General features: G+C 37.1%; 1 protein-coding gene across 2 annotated transcripts in view; it reads left to right on the top strand.

Moving 5' to 3' along the window:
• Positions 1–22,777, top strand: part of HDX (highly divergent homeobox) — a 214,890-nt gene that overhangs the window by 114,757 nt on the left and 77,356 nt on the right. For both annotated transcript variants that reach the window (XM_024988576.2, XM_059883705.1), the window contains one exon: positions 5,248–5,394. In XM_024988576.2, coding sequence (XP_024844344.1) covers positions 5,248–5,394 — 147 coding nt within the window. The remainder of the gene's footprint in view (positions 1–5,247; positions 5,395–22,777) is intronic.

Here is a 22,777-nt window from a genome sequence, read left to right on the forward strand (position 1 = left end):
ACTCCAGGGCCTCAGAGTTGGACGTGACTGAGTGACTGAGCATGGCTCACAACTCTTCAGAGAGACAAAACTGATTTCATCTTCAGGTTTCCTCAGGGAAGTATGAACCTTAAGGATACACATTTTTTCTTCCTTAAATGAGTATTCAGTTTTACTGCTAGTTGATTTTTATTACCTTACTTATTATCTAAGTTAGAATATGCTCTTAGGAGCTTTAAAAATAATTTCCCTTTTTTTTACTTTTTTGGGTGAGAACATTTAAGTTTGACACTCTTAAAATTTCAATTATAGAATTCAATGTTATCAACTATAGTCTTTATGTTATACTTTATGTCCTCAGACCTTATTCATCTTTTTTTTTTAATTTATTCCTTTATTTCTCATGTGTTCCCCATCCTGAACCCTCCTCCCTCCTCCCTCCTCCCTCCCCATACCATCCCTCTGGGTCGTCCCAGTGCACCAGCCCCAAGCATCCAGCATCGTGCATTGAACCTGGACTGGCATCTCATTTCATACATGACATTTCACATGTTTCAATGCCATTCTCCCAAATCTTCCCACCCTCTCCCTCTCCCACAGAGTCCATAAGCCTGTTCTCTAAATATGTAAGGTGATGGCCTTGTTAATTAACAAGATAGCAGGACTCTTTTTACAATGTATATCAGGCATCCCAATGTCACTTTAAATATTTAAAAAAAAATAAAATAAAATCAAAAGGTTGTAAAAAAAAATTATGTCAAAATAAAAGTATTACAGTAAAAAAAAAAAAAAATTTCCCTTTCCCCCATAAGCTTCTACTTAATGGGCGTTGTCATAATGGGCGTTGTCACCTTCAGTATTGCTGATGCTAAGATCCTAGCACATTTCTAACAAATCAAATCAGGTTTTATTTAGTTCAATTTTAGGGATGAATTGGCTTTGGATGTCCTCTAAATGAATTACAACTTAACTTGCTGAGTGTATTCACTGTTCTGTTCATTATTCTTTCCATTTCAACAATAATGTAAGCTAGCTTGCAGTGGAGAATTTGGTACAATGGAAAAATATGGGAATATTTATGCTGGCTGTTATGATGAATTATTTGAATCTACCTAGAACAATGCTCCCATTAATTTTGCTCTCTGGTTTTGAAATTTTCAACCCCACAACTATTGTACAAACAATAAAGGAGTTGTTCAGTTGCTTAGTCTCATCTGACTCTTTGTGACCCACACAGAAGGCAGCACACCAGGCTTCCCTGTCCTTTACTTTTTCCCTGAGTTTTCTCAAATTCATGTCTATTGTGTCGATGATGCCACCCAGCCATCTCATTTTCTGTTGCCCTCTTCTCCTCTTGCCCTCAATCTTTCCCAGCATCAGAGTCTTTTCCAGTGAGTCAGCACTTTGCATCAGGTGGTGAAAGTATTGGGGCTTTAGCCTCAGCATCAGTCCTTCCAATGAATATTCAAGACTGATTTCCTTTAAGACTGGATTGACTGGTTGGATCTCCTTGCAGTCCAAGGGACTCTCAAGAGTCTTCTTCAGTACCACAGTTCAAAAGCATGAATTCTTCAGTACTCATCCTTTTTTATTGTCTAACCCTCACACGACTATATGGACCTTTGTTGGCAAAGTGATGTCTTTGCTTTTTAATATGTTATCTAGGTTGGTCATAGCTATTCTTCCAAGGAGAAAGTGTCTGTTAATTTCATGGCTTCAGTCACCATCTTCAGTGATTTGAGAACCCAAGAAAATAAAGTCTGTCACTGTTTCCATTGTTTCCCCATTTATTGCCATGAAATGGTGGGACCAGATGCCCTGATCTGAGTTTTTTTGAATGTTGAGTTTTAAGCCAGCTTATTCACTCTCTTTCTTTCACCTTCATCAAGAGGCTCCTTAGTTACTTTTCACTTTCATGCATTGGAGAAGTAAATGGCAACCCACTCCAGTGTTCTTGCCTGGGGAATCTCAAGGACGGGGGACCCTGGTGGGCTTCCATCTCTGGGGTTGCACAGAGTCGGACACGACTGAAGTGACTTAGCAGCAGCAACATTCCTCTCTTTTTTTCACCTTCATCAAGAGGCTCCTTAGTTACTATTCACTTTCTATCATTAGGGTGGTGTCATCTTATATCTGAGGTTATTGATATTTCTCTCAGCAATCTTGATTCCAGCTTGTGCTTCATCCCGCCCAGCATTTCACATGATGTACTCTGCATAGAAGTTAAATAAGCAGGGTGACAATGTACAGCCTTGATGTACTCCTTTCCCAATTTGGAACCAGTCTGTTGTTCCAGGTCCAGTTGTAACTTTTGCTTCTTGACCTGAATAAAGCTTTCTCAGGAGGCAGGTAAGGTGGTCTGGTATTCCCATCTCGTTCAGAACTTTCCAGTTTATTGTGATCCACACAGTCAAAGACTTTGGCATAGTCAATGAAACAGATGTTTTCTGTAATTCCCTTGAAACTTACCCTCCCATTTTCTATGATCCAATGGATGTTGGCAATTTGATCTCTGAGTCTTGTTTTTTGTGCCCTCCAAGAGTCTCTATTTCCCCCAGTCTTGTGGAACTTCTGTAATCAAATCCCGCTGACCTCCAAAGTCAGATTCCCTGAGGATTCTCAGTCGATTTGCCAGATCCCCTGGTTGAGAAGTCTGTTGTGGAGCCTAAAACTTTTGCAACAGTGCAAGAACTTCTTTGGTATTATTGTTCTCCAGTTTGTGGATCACCCACCCAGAGGCTCTGTTGTGGGGTTAATGGTGCCCTCCTTCAAGAGAACTCATACCTCATACTATGGCTCCCAGGACTGCTGTTACCAGTGCCCCTGTCCCTGCAGCAGGCCACTGCTGACCCATGCTTCCACAGGAGGACTTCAAACACTCACAGACAGATCTGACTCTCTCTTGTAGGGGGAGGGGGGGTCACTGCTCCTTTCCCTGGGTCCTAGTGCCCACAGGGTTTTGTTTATGCCCTCCAAGAGTCTCTGGCAGGTATGAAGTTTGATTTTAAACATGATTGTGCCCCTCCAAGAGTGCTGTGGCTGCTTCTCCTTTGTCCTTGGATGTGGGGTATTTTTTTTTTTTTTTGGTGGGTTCCAACAGCTTCCTGTCAATGGTTGTTAAGCAGCTAGTTGTGAATTTGGTGTTCTTGCAGGAGAATATGAGCACCGTCCTACTCTGACATCTTGCCAAACTCTGATATAGGAAAGACACATAAAATTTTTATGTTATAAATAACTTGATCATTATTTTACTTGATTAAAAAAAAACTTGGATGACATGCTTTGATTCTTTTATTGTACACATGTAATTTAGTACTAGTACTTGTAATAGATGTTACTAATCAGGGTTTGTTTGTTTGTTTGTTTTTAACTATAGCAGGGAGAAGAGATCTAGCCAGTATTGAAATTCATTAACACACAAAGAAAAGCTGTATTATATGTCTTACTGAGAGACATATGTTAACCATACAGTTTAACTTCATTTTCTTGTTAGTAAACTGAGAATTCATATATTGCTTTTTCATCCTGATAGCTAAATTTTGTTTTCAAAAATTGTAGCTTTAAAACAAATTTGCACCTGTTGTTTATTATTATATCAGTATTAGCTATGATAATGGGTTTCCCTGGTGGCTTAGACGGTAAAGCGTGCCCGCAATGTGGGAGACCTGGGTTCGATCCCTGGGTGGGAAAGATACCCTGGAGAAGGAAATGGCAACCCACTCCAGTATTTTTGCCTAGAAAATCCCATGGACAGAGGAGTCCATGCAGTCGCAGAGAGTCGGACACGACTGAGCAACTTCACTTTCATTAGCTATGGTAACTCTTTTTAAGTATGGTTTACATGTTTTATACACTACCTTTCATTGTTACCTGAAATGAATTTAGAAGAGAGTTCCATTTTATTTATTTATTTTTTTTAACTTTACAATATTGTATTGGTTTTGCCATATATCAACATGAATCCGCCACAGGTATACACGTGTTCCCCATCCTGAACCCTCCTTCCTCCTCCTTCCCCATACCATCCCTCTGGGTCGTCCCAGTGTACAGCCCCATTTTAAATTTCAGTTAAGGAAGAAACGTTCAAAACCATTTATGTCTAGGAAGGCTTTGAAGTCTAACCTCTGTGTGGGACCAGATCATTTACTCTTAGGCAGAAGGCAGCAACAGAACCTCATACCTCATGCCATGATTTGCCACTTTAATTCTCTACTCATTCACTCTCACAGGCTTTCTCCGACTTTCTCATCACTCTCACTCTTTCATCACAAACACACATATACTCATACAAGATTTTACAGAATATATATTTTTAATTAAAGTTAATTTATAGATTTTTTAACCACCCCTTGAAATAATTGGAGACATCATAGGGATAAAACTACTAGAAAAAATCAGATATATATGTCTATTTCTAATTACCATGATATCTCTGTGCCCTGTTGAAAGAAAGACCTTTGTCCTTTCTTTTCATGTCTTCTTATTCACAAATAAAAGTCATTATTCTATCCTGCTTCTAACTTATTTCTTGGGGATACCCCTAGGATTCATTGAATTAAAACAATATATAAAGTCCATAGTTACTTGGTTTTTAAAAAAGCTAAGAATTAAAAATACAGGCTTATTCTGAAACTTTCTGAAGACATAAATGTGATTGTTCTTTTTTTTAAATTTTATTTTATTTTTAAACTTTACATAATTGTATTAGTTTTGCCAAATATTTTTTATGATATTAAAAGAACATTATCTTCTTGCATTTCTCTTATTTAACATTTTAATTAATTATAACATTAATTGGAGCTTATCTATAGTAAATCTAGATCAATTTATCAAAAGACAACATTGTGACATGTAATTTTTAATATATGCAGTGTGAGTATGAATATATGCATTATAGAGAAAAGTTTGAGAGAATATAATTATAATTAACAAATGTAATTTCCATGATGGTTAGTGATTTAAATTATCTTCTTTTAAAAATGCATTTGTATCTTCTACAATTACCTGTATTATTTGTGTGATTACAACCATTTAAAATCAGCATTGCTTAATTTCTATCAGTTAACTTTTTTTACCTATTTTATTCTAGCACATGTTCATCGCATAGAAATAAATACCATGAAAATGTCCATTTCAGAATGGGGAAACACAGAATAAGAATTATGAAATCAATTTGTGTATTGAAAGTAACCTAGCACATCTTGCTCTGATGATGCCCCTTAATATTTGATTATTGATTATTCTAATTTTTAAAAATGTTCTTTACAGCTACAAGATCGCACTCAGTTCAGTGACCAAGACTTAGCCACTCTTAAGAAGTACTGGGACAATGGCATGACCAGCCTTGGCTCTGTTTGTCGAGAAAAAATTGAAGCAGTTGCAACTGAATTAAGTGTTGACTGTGAAATAGTTCGGGTAAGGGATTTTCAATAATTTTCATGTTGTAGTTGATGAGTGTCATAAATGAAAGCCTTAAAAATTTCATCATTTGTGTTTATCTAATAATTTGTAACGTTGAACATCTTTTCATGTGCTTTTTTGGCTACCTGTATGTCTTCATTGGAGAAATAGCTACACAGAACATCTGTCCATTTTTTGATTGGGTCTTTTTTTTTTTTTTTTTGGATATTGAGATGCGTGAGAGTTTTGTACATTTTGGAGATGAATCTTTTGTCAGGAGCTTTGTTTGAAAATATTTTCTCCCATTCTGAGGATTGTCTTTTCGTGTTGTTTATAGTTTCCTTTGCTGTGCAAAAACATTTAAGTTTAATTAGGTGCCATTTGTTTATTTTGGTTTTTATTTTCATTACTCTAGGAGGTAGACTGAAAAAGAACTTGCTGTGATTTATGTCAGGGTGTTCTGCTTATGTTTTCTTCCAAGAGTTTTAGAGTATCCATCCTTAAATTTAGGTCCTTAATGCATTGAATTTATTTTTTTGTGTGGTTTCTGACTCTTTGCAACCCCATACAGTCCATGGAATTCTCCAGGACAGAATACTGGAGTGGGTAGCCTTTCCCTTCTCCAGGAGATCTTCCCAATCCAGGGATCAAACCTAGGTCTCCCACATAGCAGGCAGATTCTTTATCAGCTGAGTCACCAGGGAAGCCCATGTGGTATTATTTCAGTTCAGTTCAGTTCTGTCGCTTGGTCGTGTCTGACGCTTTGCAACCCCATGGACTGCAGCACATCAGGCCTCCCTGTCCATCACCAACTCCTGGAGTTTACTCAAACTCATGTCCATTGAGTTGGTGATGCCATCCAACCATCTCATCCTCTGTCATCCACTTCTCTTCCCGCCTTCAATCTTTCCCAGCATGAGGGTCTTTTCCAGTGAGTCAGTTCTTCGCATCAGGTGGCCAAAGTATTGGAGGTTCAGCTTTAGCATCAGACCTTCCAATGAATATTCAGGATTGATTTCCTTTAGGATGGTTTGATCTCCTTGCAGTCCAAGGGACTCTTAAGAGTCTTCTCCAACATCGCAGTTCAAAAACATCAATTCTTTGGTGCTCAGCTTTCTTTATAGTCCAAGTCTTACATCAGTGTTCTAATTACATTCCTTGACATGCAGCTGCCCAGTTTTCCCAGCACCACTTATTGAAAAAACTATGTTTTCTCCACTGTATATTCTTGCCTCCTTTCTCATATATTAGGTGACCATAGGTGTGTGGGTTTATCTCTGGACTTTCTATCCTGTTCCATTGATTTATATATCTGTTTTTGTACTATTACCATACTGATTTGATTATTGTAGCTTTGTAGTGTAGTTTGAAGCCAGGCAGCCTGATTCTTTCAGCTCCGTTTTTCTTTTTCAAGATTACTTTGGCTACTTGGGTTCTTTTGTGTTTCTATACAAATTCTAAAATGTTTTGTTCTAGTTCTTTGAAAAATGCCTCAAACCAATTACAATGGCCATCATCAAAAAATCTACATACAGTAAAGCTGCAAAGGTTATGGAGAAAAGGGAGCCCTCCTACACTGTTGGTGGGAATGCAGATTGGTACCACCACTATGGAGAAGAGTATGGAAGTTCCTTAAAAACTAAATATAGAACTACCATATGACCCAGAGATCCTGCTCCTGGATGTATATGTGGGGAGGACTATAATTCAAAAAGATGCATGCACTGCAGTGTTCTTTGCATCACTGTTTACAATAACCAAGACATGGAAGCAACCTAAAGTGTCCATTGGCAGAGAAATGGATAAAGAAGATGTAGTACATACATACAACGAAATATCATTCAGTCATAAAAAGAGAATGAAATAATGTTATTTGCAGCAACATTGATGGACCTAGAGATTATCATACCAAAGATAAATATTATCTGATATCACTTATATGTGGAATCTAATAAAAATAATACAAATGAACTTATATACAAATAGAAACAGACTCACAGATTTTGAAATCAAACTTATGGTTGCCAAGGGAAAATGGAGGGGAAGTTATACATTAGGAAATTGGAATTAACATATACACACTGCTATATATAAAATAGATAACTAACAAGGACCTACTGTATAGCACAGGGAACCTTACTCAATATTCTATAATAACATATATGGGAAAAGAATCTGAAAAATAATTGATATACATAAAATTTATTCAATTTACTGTACATTTGAAACTATTAGAACATTATAAATCAACTATACTCCAATAAAAATTAATTACAGGAGGGAGGCGCCAAGATGGCGGAGGAGTAGGACAGGGAAAACACTTTCTCCCCCACAAATTCATCAAAAGAGCATTTAAAAGTCGAGTAAATTCCACAAAACAACTTCTGAATGCCGGCAGGGGACATCAGGCACTCAGAAAAGCAACCCAACTCTTTGAAAGGAGGTAGGAAAAAATATTAAAGACAATAAAAGAGACAAAAGAGGGAGGGACGGAGTTCCATCCCGGGAAGGGAGTCTTAAAAAGAGAGAAGTTTCCAAACACCAGGAAACCTTCTCACTGCCGAATCCGTGCCGAGCTTTGGAAGCACAGAGGGTAACATAACAGGGAGAAAAAGTAAATAAACAATTAAAACTCGCAGATTGCGAGCCCTACGGTAACTCCCCCAGCGGAGAAGCAGCGCAGACGCCTGCATCCACCATTAGCAAGCGGGGGCTGGGCAGGGAGGCGCGGCGTGGGCTGCATCGCTGAGAGTGGGAGTCTGGCCTGAATACCCTGAGCACTATCTGAGTGAAATAATTTGGGCTAGCAAACCAGACTGTGGGATATCTACCATGCGAAAAGCCGGCCCTAACCTAGGACACGGCCAGCCCACGCACGGAGCAAAGAAGTGAACAGAGATAGCCGGCTGCGGACCTTCCCCCTCTGGTGACAGGCAGCCAGAGCCGGAGGGGGGCAATCGCAGCCCCAGAGAGACATTATCTATAAAACTGGCTTCTTTGCTAACTAAAATTTATTGGGGGTCTGGACGGTCAACATCTGTCTGAGAAGGTGCGCTGGTTTTACACCCAGATAACCGAGTGGCGGGGAGGCGATAAGTCGCAGCATTGGCGCTCGCCAAACACCTCATCACCTGAGCTGCTCGGACCTGGGAAGAGCACAAAACGCAGGCCCAACTGAGTCTGCGCCTCTGAGGACTACCTGAGTGCCTGAACCTGAGCGGCTTGGACCTGGGAGGTGCATGCAACCCAGGGCCAGCCTCGGATTGTTCCCGGCGGAAAAACCTAGAGCCCGAGCAGTGTGGGCAGGGAGGCTACACGCGCCGTGAGCGGGGGCAGACCCAGTGTGGCTGAGGCACTGCAGGCGCACGCCAGTGTCATTTGTTTGCAGCATCCCTCCCTCACTCCCCACAGCGCGACTGAACAAAGAGAAGAAACACAGCTCCACCCACCAGAACACCAACACAAGCTTCCCTAACCAGGAAACCTTGACAAGCCACCTGTACAAACCCATACACAGCGAGGAAACGCCACAATAAAGAGAACTCCACAAACTGCCAGAATACAGAAAGGACTCCCAAACTCAGCAATTTAAACAAGATGAAGAGACAGAGGAATACCCAGCAGATAAAGGAACAGGATAAATGCCCACCAAACCAAAGAAAAGAGGAAGAGATAGGGAATCTACCTGATAAAGAATTCCAAATAATGATAGTGAAATTGATCCAAAATCGTGAAATTAAAATGGAATCACAGATAAATAGCCTGGAGACAAGGATTGAGAAGATGCAAGAAAGGTTTAACAAGGACCTAGAAGAAATAAAAAAGAGTCAATATATAATGAATAATTCAATAAATGAAATTAAAAACACTCTGGAGGCAACAAATAGTAGAATAACAGAGGTAGAAGATAGGATTAGTGAATTAGAAGATAGAATGGTAGAAATAAATGAATCAGAGAGGATAAAACAAAAACGAATTAAAAGAAATGAGGACAATCTCAGAGACCTCCAGGACAATATTAAACACTACAACATTCGAATCATAGGGGTTCCAGAAGAAGAAGACAAAAAGAAAGACCATGAAAAAATACTTGAGGAGATAATAGTTGAAAACTTCCCTAAAATGGGGAAGGAAATAATCACCCAAGTCCAAGAAACCCAGAGAGTCCCAAACAGGATAAACCCAAGGAGAAACACCCCAAGACACATATTAATCAAATTAACAAAGATCAAACACAAAGAACAAATATTAAAAGCAGCAAGGGAAAAACAACAAATAACACACAAGGGAATTCCCATAAGGATAACAGCTGATCTTTCAATAGAAACTCTTCAAGCCAGGAGGGAATGGCAAGACATACTTAAAATGATGAAAGAAAATAACCTACAGCCCAGATTATTGTACCCAGCAAGGATCTCATTTAAGTATGAAGGAGAAATCAAAAGCTTTTCAGACAAGCAAAAGCTGAGAGAATTCTGCACCACCAAACCAGCTCTCCAACAAATACTAAAGGATATTCTCTAGACAGGAAACACAAAAATGGTGTATAAACTCGAACCCAAAACAATAAAGTAAATGGCAACGGGATCATACTTATCAGTAATTACCTTAAATGTAAATGGGTTGAATGCCCCAATCAAAAGACAAAGACTGGCTGAATGGATACAAAAACAAGACCCCTACATATGTTGTCTACAAGAGACCCACCTAAAAACAGGGGACACATACAGACTGAAAGTGAAGGGCTGGAAAAAGATTTTCCATGCAAATAGGGGCCAAAAGAAAGCAGGAGTCACAATACTCGTATCAGATAAATTAGACTTTAAAACAGGCTGTGAAAAGAGACAAAGAAGGTCACTACATAATGATCAAAGGATCAATCCAAGAAGAAGATATAACAATTATAAATATATATGCACCCAACATGGGAGCACCGCAGTATGTAAGACAAATGCTAACAAGTATGAAAGGAGAAATTAACAATAACACAATAATAGTGGGAGATTTTAATACCCCACTCACACCTATGGATAGATCAACTAAACAGAAAATTAACAAGGAAACACAAACTTTAAATGATACAATAGACCAGTTAGACCTAATTGATACCTATAGGACATTTCATCCCAAAACAATGAATTTCACCTTTTTCTCAAGCGCACATGGAACCTTCTCCAGGATAGATCACATCCTGGGCCATAAAGCTAGCCTTGGTAAATTCAAAAAAATAGAAATCATTCCAAGCATCTTTTCTGACCACAATGCAGTAAGATTAGATCTCAATTACAGGAGAAAAAATATTAAAAATTCCAACATATGGAGGCTGAACAACACGCTGCTGAATAACCAACAAATCACAGAAGAAATCAAAAAGGAAATCAAAATTTGCATAGAAACGAATGTAAATGAAAACACAACAACCCAAAACCTGTGGGACACGGTAAAAGCAGTCCTAAGGGGAAAGTTCATAGCAATACAGGCACACCTCAAGAAACAAGAAAAAAGTCAAATAAATAACCTAACTCTACACCTAAAACAACTAGAAAAGGAAGAAATGAAGAACCCCAGGGTTAGTAGAAGGAAAGAGATCTTAAAAATTAGAGCAGAAATAAATGCAAAAGAAACAAAAGAGACCATAGCGAAAATCAACAAAACCAAAAGCTGGTTCTTTGAAAGGATAAATAAAATTGACAAACCATTAGCCAGACTCATCAAGAAACAAAGGGAGAAAAATCAAATCAACAAAATTAGAAACGAAAATGGAGAGATCACAACAGACAACACAGAAATACAAAGGATCATAAGAGACTACTATCAACAATTATATACCAATAAAATGGACAACGTGGAAGAAATGGACAAATTCTTAGAAAAGTACAACTTTCCAAAACTGGACCGGGAAGAAATAGAAAATCTTAACAGACCCATCACAAGCATGGAAATTGAAACTGTAATCAAAAATCTTCCAGCAAACAAAAGCTCAGGTCCAGAAGGCTTCACAGCTGAATTCTACCAAAAATTTAGAGAAGACCTAACACCTATCCTGCTCAAACTCTTCCAGAAAATTGCAGAGGAAGGTAAACTTCCAAACTCATTCTATGAGGCCACCATCACCCTAATACCAAAACCTGACAAAGATCCCACAAAAAAAGAAAACTACAGGCCAATATCACTGATGAATATAGATGCAAAAATCCTTAACAAAATTCTAGCAATCAGAATCCAACAACACATTAAAAAGATCATACACCATGATCAAGTGGGCTTTATCCCAGGGATGCAAGGATTCTTCAATATCCGCAAATCAATCAATGTAATACACCACATTAACAAATTGAAAAATAAAAACCATATGATTATCTCAATAGATGCAGAGAAAGCCTTTGACAAAATTCAACATCCATTTATGATAAAAACTCTCCAGAAAGCAGGAATAGAAGGAACATACCTCAACATAATAAAAGCTATATATGACAAACCCACAGCAAACATTATCCTCAATGGTGAAAAATTGAAAGCATTTCCTCTAAAGTCAGGAACAAGACAAGGGTGCCCACTTTCACCACTACTATTCAACATAGTTTTGGAAGTTTTGGCCACAGCAATCAGAGCAGAAAAAGAAATAAAAGGAATCCAAATTGGAAAAGAAGAAGTAAAACTCTCACTATTTGCAGATGACATGATCCTCTACATAGAAAACCCTAAAGAGTCCACCAGAAAATTACTAGAAATAATCAATGACTACAGTAAAGTTGCAGGATATAAAATCAACACACAGAAATCCCTTGCATTCCTATACACTAATAATGAGAAAACAGAAAGAGAAATTAAGGAAACAATTCCATTCACCATTGCAACGGAAAGAATAAAATACTTAGGAATATATCTACCTAAAGAAACTAAAGACCTATATATAGAAAACTATAAAACACTGGTGAAAGAAATCAAAGAGGACACTAATAGATGGAGAAATATACCATGTTCATGGATTGGAAGAATCAATATAGTGAAAATGAGTATACTACCCAAAGCAATTTATAGATTCAACGCAATCCCTATCAAGCTACCAACAGTATTCTTCACAGAGCTAGAACAAATAATTTCACAATTTGTATGGAAATACAAAAAACCTCGAATAGCCAAAGCGACCTTGAGAAAGAAGAATGGAACTGGAGGAATCAACCTACCTGACTTCAGGCTCTACTACAAAGCCACAGTTATCAAGACAGTATGGTACTGGCACAAAGACAGAAATATTGATCAATGGAATAAAATAGAAAGCCCAGAGATAAATCCACGCACATATGGACACCTTATCTTCGACAAAGGAGGCAAGAATATACAATGGATTAAAGACAATCTCTTTAACAAGTGGTGCTGGGAAATCTGGTCAACCACTTGTAAAAGAATGAAACTGGACCACTTTCTAACACCATACACAAAAATAAACTCAAAATGGATTAAAGATCTAAACGTAAGACCAGAAACCATAAAACTCCTAGAGGAGAACATAGGCAAAACACTCTCCGACATACATCACAGCAGGATCCTCTATGATCCATCTCCCAGAATATTGGAAATAAAAGCAAAAATAAACAAATGGGACCTAATTAACCTTAAAAGCTTCTGCACATCAAAGGAAACTATTAGCAAGGTGAAAAGACAGCCTTCAGAATGGGAGAAAATAATAGCAAATGAAGCAACCGACAAACAACTAATCTCAAAAATATACAAGCAACTCCTACAGCTCAACTCCAGAAAAATAAACGACCCAATCAAAAAATGGGCCAAAGAACTAAATAGACATTTCTCCAAAAAAGACATACAGATGGCTAACAAACACATGAAAAGATGCTCAACATCACTCATTATCAGAGAAATGCAAATCAAAACCACTATGAGGTACCATTTCACACCAGTCAGAATGGCTGCGATCCAAAAGTCTACAAGCAATAAATGCTGGAGAGGGTGTGGAGAAAAGGGAACCCTCTTACACTGTTGGTGGGAATGCAAACTAGTACAGCCACTATGGAGAACAGTGTGGAGATTCCTTAAAAAACTGGAAATAGAACTGCCTTATGATCCAGCAACCCCACTGCTGGGCATACACACTGAGGAAACCAGAAGGGAAAGAGACACGTGTACCCCAATGTTCATCGCAGCACTGTTTATAATAGCCAAGACATGGAAGCAACCTAGATGTCCATCAGCAGATGAATGGATAAGAAAGCTGTGGTACATATACACAATGGAGTATTACTCAGCCATTAAAAAGAATACATTTGAATCAGTTCTAATGAGGTGGATGAAACTGGAGCCTATTATACAGAGTGAAGTAAGCCAGAAGGAAAAACATAAATACAGTATACTAACGCATATATATGGAATTTAGAAAGATGGTAACAATAACCCGGTGTACGAGACAGCAAAAGAGACACTGATGTATAGAACAGTCTTATGGACTCTGTGGGAGAGGGAGAGGGTGGGAAGATTTGGGAGAATGGCAATGAAACATGTAAAATATCATGTAGGAAACGAGTTGCCAGTCCAGGTTCGATGCACGATGCTGGATGCTTGGGGCTGGTGCACTGGGACGGCCCAGAGGGATGGTATGGGGAGGGAGGAGGGAGGAGGGTTCGGGATGGGGAACACATGTATACCTGTGGTGGATTCATTTTGATATTTGGCAAAACTAATACAATTATGTAAAGTTTAAAAATAAAATAAAATTGGAAGAATAAAAAAAAAAAAAAAAAAACAAAAAACAAAAAAGAAATCAAAATTTGCATAGAAACGAATGAAAATGAAAACACAACAACCCAAAACCTGTGGGACACGGTAAAAGCAGTCCTAAGGGGAAAGTTCATAGCAATACAGGCACACCTCAAGAAACAAGAAAAAAGTCAAATAAATAACCTAACTCTACACCTAAAGCAACTAGAAAAGGAAGAAATGAAGAATCCCAGGGTTAGTAGGAGGAAAGAAATCTTAAAAATTAGAGCAGAAATAAATGCAAAAGAAACAAGAGACCATAGCAAAAATCAACAAAACCAAAATCTGGTTCTTTGACAGGATAAATAAAATTGACAAACCATTAGCCAGACTCATCAAGAAACAAAGGGAGAAAAATCAAATCAATAAAATTAGAAATGAAAATGGAGAGATCACAACAGACAACACAGAAATACAAAGGATCATAAGAGACTACTATCAACAATTATATGCCAATAAAATGGACAACTTGGAAGAAATGGACAAATTCTTAGAAAAGTACAACTTCCCAAAACTGGACCAGGAAGAAATAGAAAATCTTAACAGACCCATCACAAGCACGGAAATTGAAACTGTAATCAAGAATCTTCCAGCAAACAAAAGCCCAGGTCCAGACGGCTTCACAGCTGAATTCTACCAAAAAATTTAGAGAACAGCTAACACCTATCCTGCTCAAACTCGTCCAAAAAATTGCAGAGGAAGGTAAACTTCCAAACTCATTCTATGAGGCCACCATCACCCTAATACCAAAACCTGACAAAGATCCCACAAAAAAAGAAAACTACAGGCCAATATCACTGATGAACATAGATGCAAAAATCCTTAACAAAATTCTAGCAATCAGAATCCAACAACACATTAAAAAGATCATACACCATGACCAAGTGGGCTTTATCCCAAGGATGCAAGGATTCTTCAATATCCGCAAATCAATCAATGTAATACACCACATTAACAAAATGAAAAATAAAAACCATATGATTATCTCAATAGATGCAGAGATAGCCTTTGACAAAATTCAACATCCATTTATGATAAAAACTCTCCAGAAAGCAGGAATAGAAGGAACATACCTCAACATAATAAATGCTATATATAAAAAAAAAAAATTAATTACAAATTGTATGAGGTGCTTTAAACAATGCTACCAATAAAGTGAAAAAACCCACAGAATGGGAGGAAATATGTGTAGATCATATATCTGATAAAGAATCATATCCAAAATATGTAAAGAACTCTTACATCTCAATAATAAAAAGGCAAATAATACAATTAAAATGGGCAATGGATTATAACAGACATCTATCCAAAGATTTACAAATGACCAATAAATACATAAAAACATGCTCAACATCAGTTGTCATTATGGAAATCAAAACCACAATGAGATAGATACCTCTTAACACCCACTATGATGGCTATAATAATAATAATAAAAACAAATAATTACAAGTGTATACCAGCATGTGGAGAAATTTGAGCCATTGTACACCTCTGGTGAAAATGTAAAATGTCTTAGCCACTTTGGAAAATGGTCCTCAAAACTGTTTACACAGAGATATATGACAGAAATTCCACTCTTAGGTAATACTCAGAAGAAATGTAAACTATGTCCACTCAAAAACTTTTACATGGAGATGCAGAATCTCTGGCTGTGGAAGGCCAACTATGGGACTTGACTATCCATGGATTTTCATATCCCTGATGGTCCTGGAACCAATCCCCCTATGGTTACTGTTTGACTGTAGATTTACATAACTAAGTTGTTCCAGACATACTTAAAATGTTTCCAATAAGTGCATCAAGTAAAAAAATTAAAAGGTATTTCTTTTAGTGTTTAATCTACATTGACAACATTGATTAATCTGTTTCAAGAAAAAACAATTTAAATTTGAAGCAAAAGTAGTTTATCAGTTTCAATATTACATCTGTTCAAGTTAAATAAACTACTAATTCTTATGTCAATTCATAAGTTTTACATTGTGTTCTGTTTGGAGCCGGATGATAGAGCTTGTGCTGTCCTGCTCCATCCCACCTAGGATGTGAATCTTTCCTTTCTCTGGTGTATTCATGCTGTATATTCTACCCACACATTAATCACTTAGTAGTCCTCTTGGTTATCAGATTAACTGTCATGGTATCATGGTGCTTGTGTTCAAGTAACCCTTATTTTACTTAATAATTGCTCCAAAGCTTAAGGGTAATGATGCTGGCGATTCAGATTTTCTCCTACTGCACCTAATTTATAAATTAAACTTTATCACAGGTGTGTGTATAGAAAAAACATAGTATATATAGAGTTAAATACTATCCCTGGTTTCAGACACTCACTCAGAGAGCGGGACACTACTGTGCATTTCACGTACTATATAATGAATGATAGATTGAAAATTATAGTGATCAGTCATGGAAACTGTAGCTTACATTCCATTTGAAAGATATTAATATTTGTGTAAGATTTAGGTAATGACAGTACTGTGCTGGTAAGTATTTAACAACAATTTTTTAAGGAAAAGAACTCTGATTTGTATCATTTGTTGATTTCTATGATATAAAGATTCCTGCCATGGCTGATTCCATGGCTCATTTAATGCAGATTTCAGAAGAGATGCTAACAGATGGCTCTTGTGAGCAAGTAAACGTAGTCTTCAGCTCACACTGAAGGATCATTCCAGAAAATCAAGAGGTAACTACTATTAAAGAAGAAAAAACAAAATACAGAACTCTTCCAGAGGAGAAAATATTTCCTCATACATATATACATGAATAAAGAGGGAGAAATATAGGGGGAAATCAGAGCATATTTCTAAAACTAAATAATATTCTCAAAATAAATACTGTCATGCCCAGACCTTTGCTTTTTATTTATTTATTTATTTTTTACTGGTAAAGGAACAGAATTTTTTTGAGGAAAATGAGAAGTCAAATTAAATCCTGTATTTACTGAGCATGCTGCTGCTGTTTAATCATTAAGTTGTGTCCGACTCTTTGAGATTTCATAGACGGAGAATGCTATGTGTTATACGTATGAACTGGGAAATAGAAATACAGTTCAGTTCAGTTCAGTTCAGTTCAGTCGCTCAGTCACGTCCGACTCTTTGCGACCCCATGAATCGCAGCACGCCAGGCCTCCCTGTCCATCACCAACTCCCGGAGTTCACCCAGACTCACATCCATTGAGTCAGTGATGCCATCCAACCATCTCATCCTCAGTCGTCCCCTTCTCCTCCTGCCCCCAATCTCTCCCAGCATCAGGGTCTTCTCAAATGAGTCAGCTCTTCTCATCAGGTGGCCAAAGTATTGGAGTTTCAGCTTCAACATCAGTCCTTCCAATGAATATTCAGGATTGATTTCCTTTAGGATGGACTGGTTGGATCTCCTTGCAGTCCAAGGGACTCTCAAGAGTCTTCTCCAACACAGACACATCCTATTTCTAAGGAGCCTGAAGTCTAGTAAAAGAGATAACAAAAGAATATAGATACCTGAAGAGGAATTGGAATGGGACCATGGTATGTGGTGCCTAAGCGAATGCCACAATTATGGAAATACAGAGAATGTGTTTTTGTTGTCATTGTTGTTTTTAATCAAAATTATATACACACATAGCTCAAGGAGTTAAGTTCTGTAGAACTTGCTACAAAACCAACATGCTTTACTTCTCCCCTCCTACAATTTTGTGGTAGCCAGAATCAATTATTTCCACCCTTTAGATGATTCCTTTGGTATTTACCTCTATCTGTGAATAATTCTATATTAATTAGAATTAGGTTTTGCTGTGAGTAGCAAAAAGACTCAAAATAAATGGACATTTATTTTAAAACTATTATTAAAATAATATTTTAAACAATATATTTCAAGTCCATGTACAAATCTAGAGCTGGCATGGCTGTTCTGCCCTGTGAAGTCCTCAGAGATTCTCATGCCTTTCATCTTCCATTCTGCCATCCCTATGATGTAGCTCTTGGACTCAGGGTCCAAAATCATGACATTTATGGTCCAGGTAGCATGACAGAGAGGAGGAGAAAGAAGGGACAAAAGTGTGTACCAGCTATCTTTTAAAAGGGATTCCCAGAAACTGCTACAAGACATGTTCACTTAAATCCCATTGGCTAAAGATGAGTCACATGGTCATATCTGCTGCTGCTGCTGCTGCTAAGTTGCTTCAGTCCTGTCCGACTGTGTGCGAAACCATAGACGGCAGCCCCCCAAGCTCCACCGTCCCTGGGATTCTCCAGGCAAGAACACTGGAGTGGGTAGCTATTTCCTTCTCCAATGCATGAAAGTGAAAAGTGAAAGTGAAGTCGCTCAGTCATATCTAACTGCAAGGAAAACAGCAAATGTAGTTATATTATGGAGATCCATGTGCCCAGCTAAACTTTCTATTATATTGGATGAGGGATAAGTATATTGGAGAACACCTAGCAGTTTCTTCTGTTTATATCACTGCTTCTTGATTTTTTCAGTGTTAGGCATTGCTGATTGATATTTTACTATGAAATGCAAGGTATTCTAACTCTTTCAAGATCTTGTCATTGATCCTTTTCACCTAAATCCATATTTCTTCTCTTCTTACTCTCACAGTATAATTATTTCATAATTTTGGTTAGTTTGATAGTCAGTGTTAACATTGTTATGACTATGTAAATGCTTTACCATTTATCTTATGTAGTATAATATCTTTTTTGTCCTTTTCTGAATAGTATTATTTTGTTTCTTTGAAATCTAATATTTACTTATTTTTTGGTTTTTGTATATTTGCTTGCTTAATTTTCTAGGTACTGACTACTAATTTATCCTGATACCCTTCCCCACTCGTACATGTCTCCTTTCAGTATATTCATACACATTTGGTAGTGCAACAATTTTATCATCTTAAAGAAAATTTTCCTAGAATCTTCTGATATGCTCCAACTTGAATTGATTACTCTGCACCTGGAAGACAACAGTTACCCTGAGATTTCCATTTTCAATCTGTTCATTCTTTTGTTATACTTTCAATAAGATATCTTCAAATTTATCTTCCAAATTTTCCACTGTTTTTTTTTTATATTTTGTTCTTATTCAATCTGTCACTGATACTAATAAACTCCATAAACCATGACAGCACCTTTCAGACTCCTTGGATTGTCAGACTAGTTCCTTGAGACCCCATACTCCAGGAGAGGAGACACAGAGACAGAATATTACTGAAAACATACTCTCCTGAAATGAAGGATAACCACAGGATTCCTAGCTAGGATTTTATTTGATATAAAATAGTTTTAGGCATAATTGATGTTAAAAATGGCCAAAGCCATTGACTGTGCAGAAACCTTTATCCCTATAGAAAACCCTAACATACAGAAAAAGGAAGAAGTATTACAATTTTCTTCTTGTCTGTGGCTAGTTAAAACTTATATCAAGAGGGAGGGGACATATGTACACCTATGACTGATTCATGTTGATGTTTGACAGAAAATTACAAAGTTCTGTAAAGCAATTATCCTTCAATTAAAAAATAAATTAATTAATAAAAACTTCTATTATAAGAAAGACAGTGAACTGCTTACTATCCTTTTATCTTTAGGGATTTTTAAAAATGCAGCATGCTAATGTAAGAAAAAAAATTTGAAAAGATGATGTGTTTTAAGAGATCTCTTTTTTTATTATTAGGTAGATAAACTGCACACAAGAATATGTTTGCCAGATAAATATATTCCTGAGATATTGGGAGAAACTATGTAGATGTTTTTAAGTCTAATAGACCTTCTAATTATTTATCAAAAAAATAAACTTTGCCTCAGGATGTCTAGTCAACCATTACTTGTGGAATAATGTGGAAATTTTGGATTCATGTTTTCTTGTAATAGCTTATAATTCTAAAAATTCTTGGAAGCAAACTTGGCGTATTTTCCTTTTAACTTCAATGAAGTGCATATATTTGTGCATATATTTCTTTAATGTGCATATATTTCTTTAATTTGGAATGTTTCCCAAGTTAGTGTCGATTATTTATTGACTTACTCACTCACCAAAGGTAAACCACTTATTATATTCTCAAACTCTTCTAGATGCCATGGGAAAAACACAGCTCCCCTTAGGAATTTGCAAATTAACATGATCAAATTTTTAATGTCTCTGTGCTTCAGTTCACAGTAAATGGACATAATATAATTAAGGGTTGTTTTGAGATAGTAATAATATATGTGGATAATAAGTGTAAAGCACCATATGTCTTTCATAAATTTAGTTCCCTGCCCTATCTCTCTGAAATTTAGTTTAATGCCTTGCCTTTCTGTCTATGTTAGGGTTATATGGACAGATGTCAAAACTAACTCTTGTGTGTCAAATATTTGCATTAACAGTACGTTTCAATGTTTTAAATGCATTTTGAAAGAAGTAAATTTCATGGAAAATAGATGTATGTTTTTAAATTTTTGATTATATTTATTTTCCAAAGACCATGACTAGATTTGACATCTTTAAATAGAAGACTACTTTTCACTTATACTGTTTTTACCTTTGTTTTTTTTCATTAAATATATGACCCTCTGCCACTAATGTATATATAAAACAAATTGCCCATGGTTGATTATATACCATATATAGTATACCACATACCATGGACATTGAATTAAAGCTGGTGGGCATCTTGAGATTCAATTTCATGCTCTTATTTTATATAAGAAAAGTGTGGTTAGATAGGGGTATGGCTTGTTGACGGACACACAGCCAATTGGTTTATTAGATGCCAGGTTTCCTTATTACCAATCCAACATTACCATTTCACCAGTGTATGTTTTACCATAAGAATTACTTTGCATACTTCTTAAAAATGCTGATCATCCCATCCCAGATCATGATTGCAGGGAAGGGTCCTAGGATCTGAATGTTTCCTTTCCCCTAATAATTCTTATGACATATGACTTTGGAAACGATTTCACTTTACTACACTCTGTGGCAAAATATTCTAGTTGATTCTTTCCCTCCATAATACTTGGTCAAATTTTGTGATTTGTATTTTTCTTGTCTATTTATTTATTGTCTATACATCTACCAAATTGTACATCTAAGTCCAACAAAGGGCATATATGAGGCCTACTTGTTTACTACTGTATCTCTAGCTCTAACACAGTGCTTATACATCCCTGATGTTCAATAATATTTGTGGAATGAAAGAATGAATTTTTAATACAATTTTAAGGGTTATACTTCATTGACAGTTATTACAAAACATTGGCTATATTCCCTATGTACAATACATCCTTATAGTCTATTTTACACCCAATAATTTGTACTTCCCACTGCCCCATCTCTATATTGCCCTTACCCTCCCCTCCACTGGTACTCACTAGTTTGTTCTTTATATATGTGAGACTGCTTCTTTTATGTTATATTCACTAATTTGTTGTATTCTTAGGTTCCACGTAAGTGATATCATGCATATTTGTCGTTCTTGGTCTGACTTACTCCACTTAACATAAAGCCCTACAAATCCATGTTGCTACAAATGGAAAGATTTTTTTCTTTTTATATGGCTGAGTAGTAGTCTACTGTGTGTGTGTTTGTGTACACATGACACAACTTTTTTATCCATTCATCTGCTGATGGACACAGGTTGCTTCCATATCTTGGCAATTGTAAATAATGCTGCTATGAACATTGGAGTGTATGTATCTTATTTTTTATTTTATTTTTTAACTTTACAATATTGTATTGGTTTTGCCATATATCAACATGAATCCGCCACAGGTATACACATGTTCCTCATCCTGAACCCTTCTCCCTCCTCCCTCCCTGTACCATCCCTCTGGGTAGTCCCAGTACACCAGCCCCAAGCATCCAGTGTCGTGCATCAAACCTGGAATGGCAACTCGTTTCCTATATGATATTATATATGTTTCAATGCCATTCTCCCAAATCATCCCACCCTCTCCCTCTCCCACAGAGTCCAAAAGACTGTTCTATACATCAGTGTCTCTTTTGCTGTCTCATATACAGGGTTATCGGAGAAGGCAATGGCACCCCACTCCAGTACTCTTGCCTGGAAAATCCCATGGATGGAGGAGCCTGGTGGGCTACAGTCCACGGGGTCGTGAAGAGTCAGACATGACTGAACGACTTAACTCTCACTTTTCACTTTCATGCATTGGAGAAGGAAATGGCAACCCACTCCAGTGTTCTGGCCTGAAGAGTCTCAGGGACGGTGGAGCCTGGTGGGCTGCTGTCTATGGGGTCGCACAGAGTCAGACACGACTGAAACGACTTAGCAGTAGCATACAGGGTTATTGTTACCATCTTTCTAAATTCCATATATATGCTTTAGTATACTGTATTGGTGTTTTTCTTTCTGGCTTACTTCACTCTGTATAATAGGCTTCAGTTTCATCCACCTCATTAGAACTGATTCAAATATATTCTTTTTAATGGCTGAGTAATACTCCATTGTGTATATGTACCACTGCTTTCTTATCCATTCATCTGCTGATGGACATCTAGGTTGCTTCCATGTCCTGGCTATTATAAACAGTGCTGCGATGAACATTGGAGTACACGTGTCTCTTTCAATTCTGGTTTCCTCGGTGTGTATGCCCAGCAGTGGTATTGCTGAGTCATATGGCAGTTCTATTTCCAGTTTTTTAAGGAA

Source organism: Bos taurus, chromosome X (genome assembly GCF_002263795.3).
Source record: "Bos taurus isolate L1 Dominette 01449 registration number 42190680 breed Hereford chromosome X, ARS-UCD2.0, whole genome shotgun sequence".
Classification (NCBI taxonomy): domain Eukaryota; kingdom Metazoa; phylum Chordata; class Mammalia; order Artiodactyla; family Bovidae; genus Bos; species Bos taurus.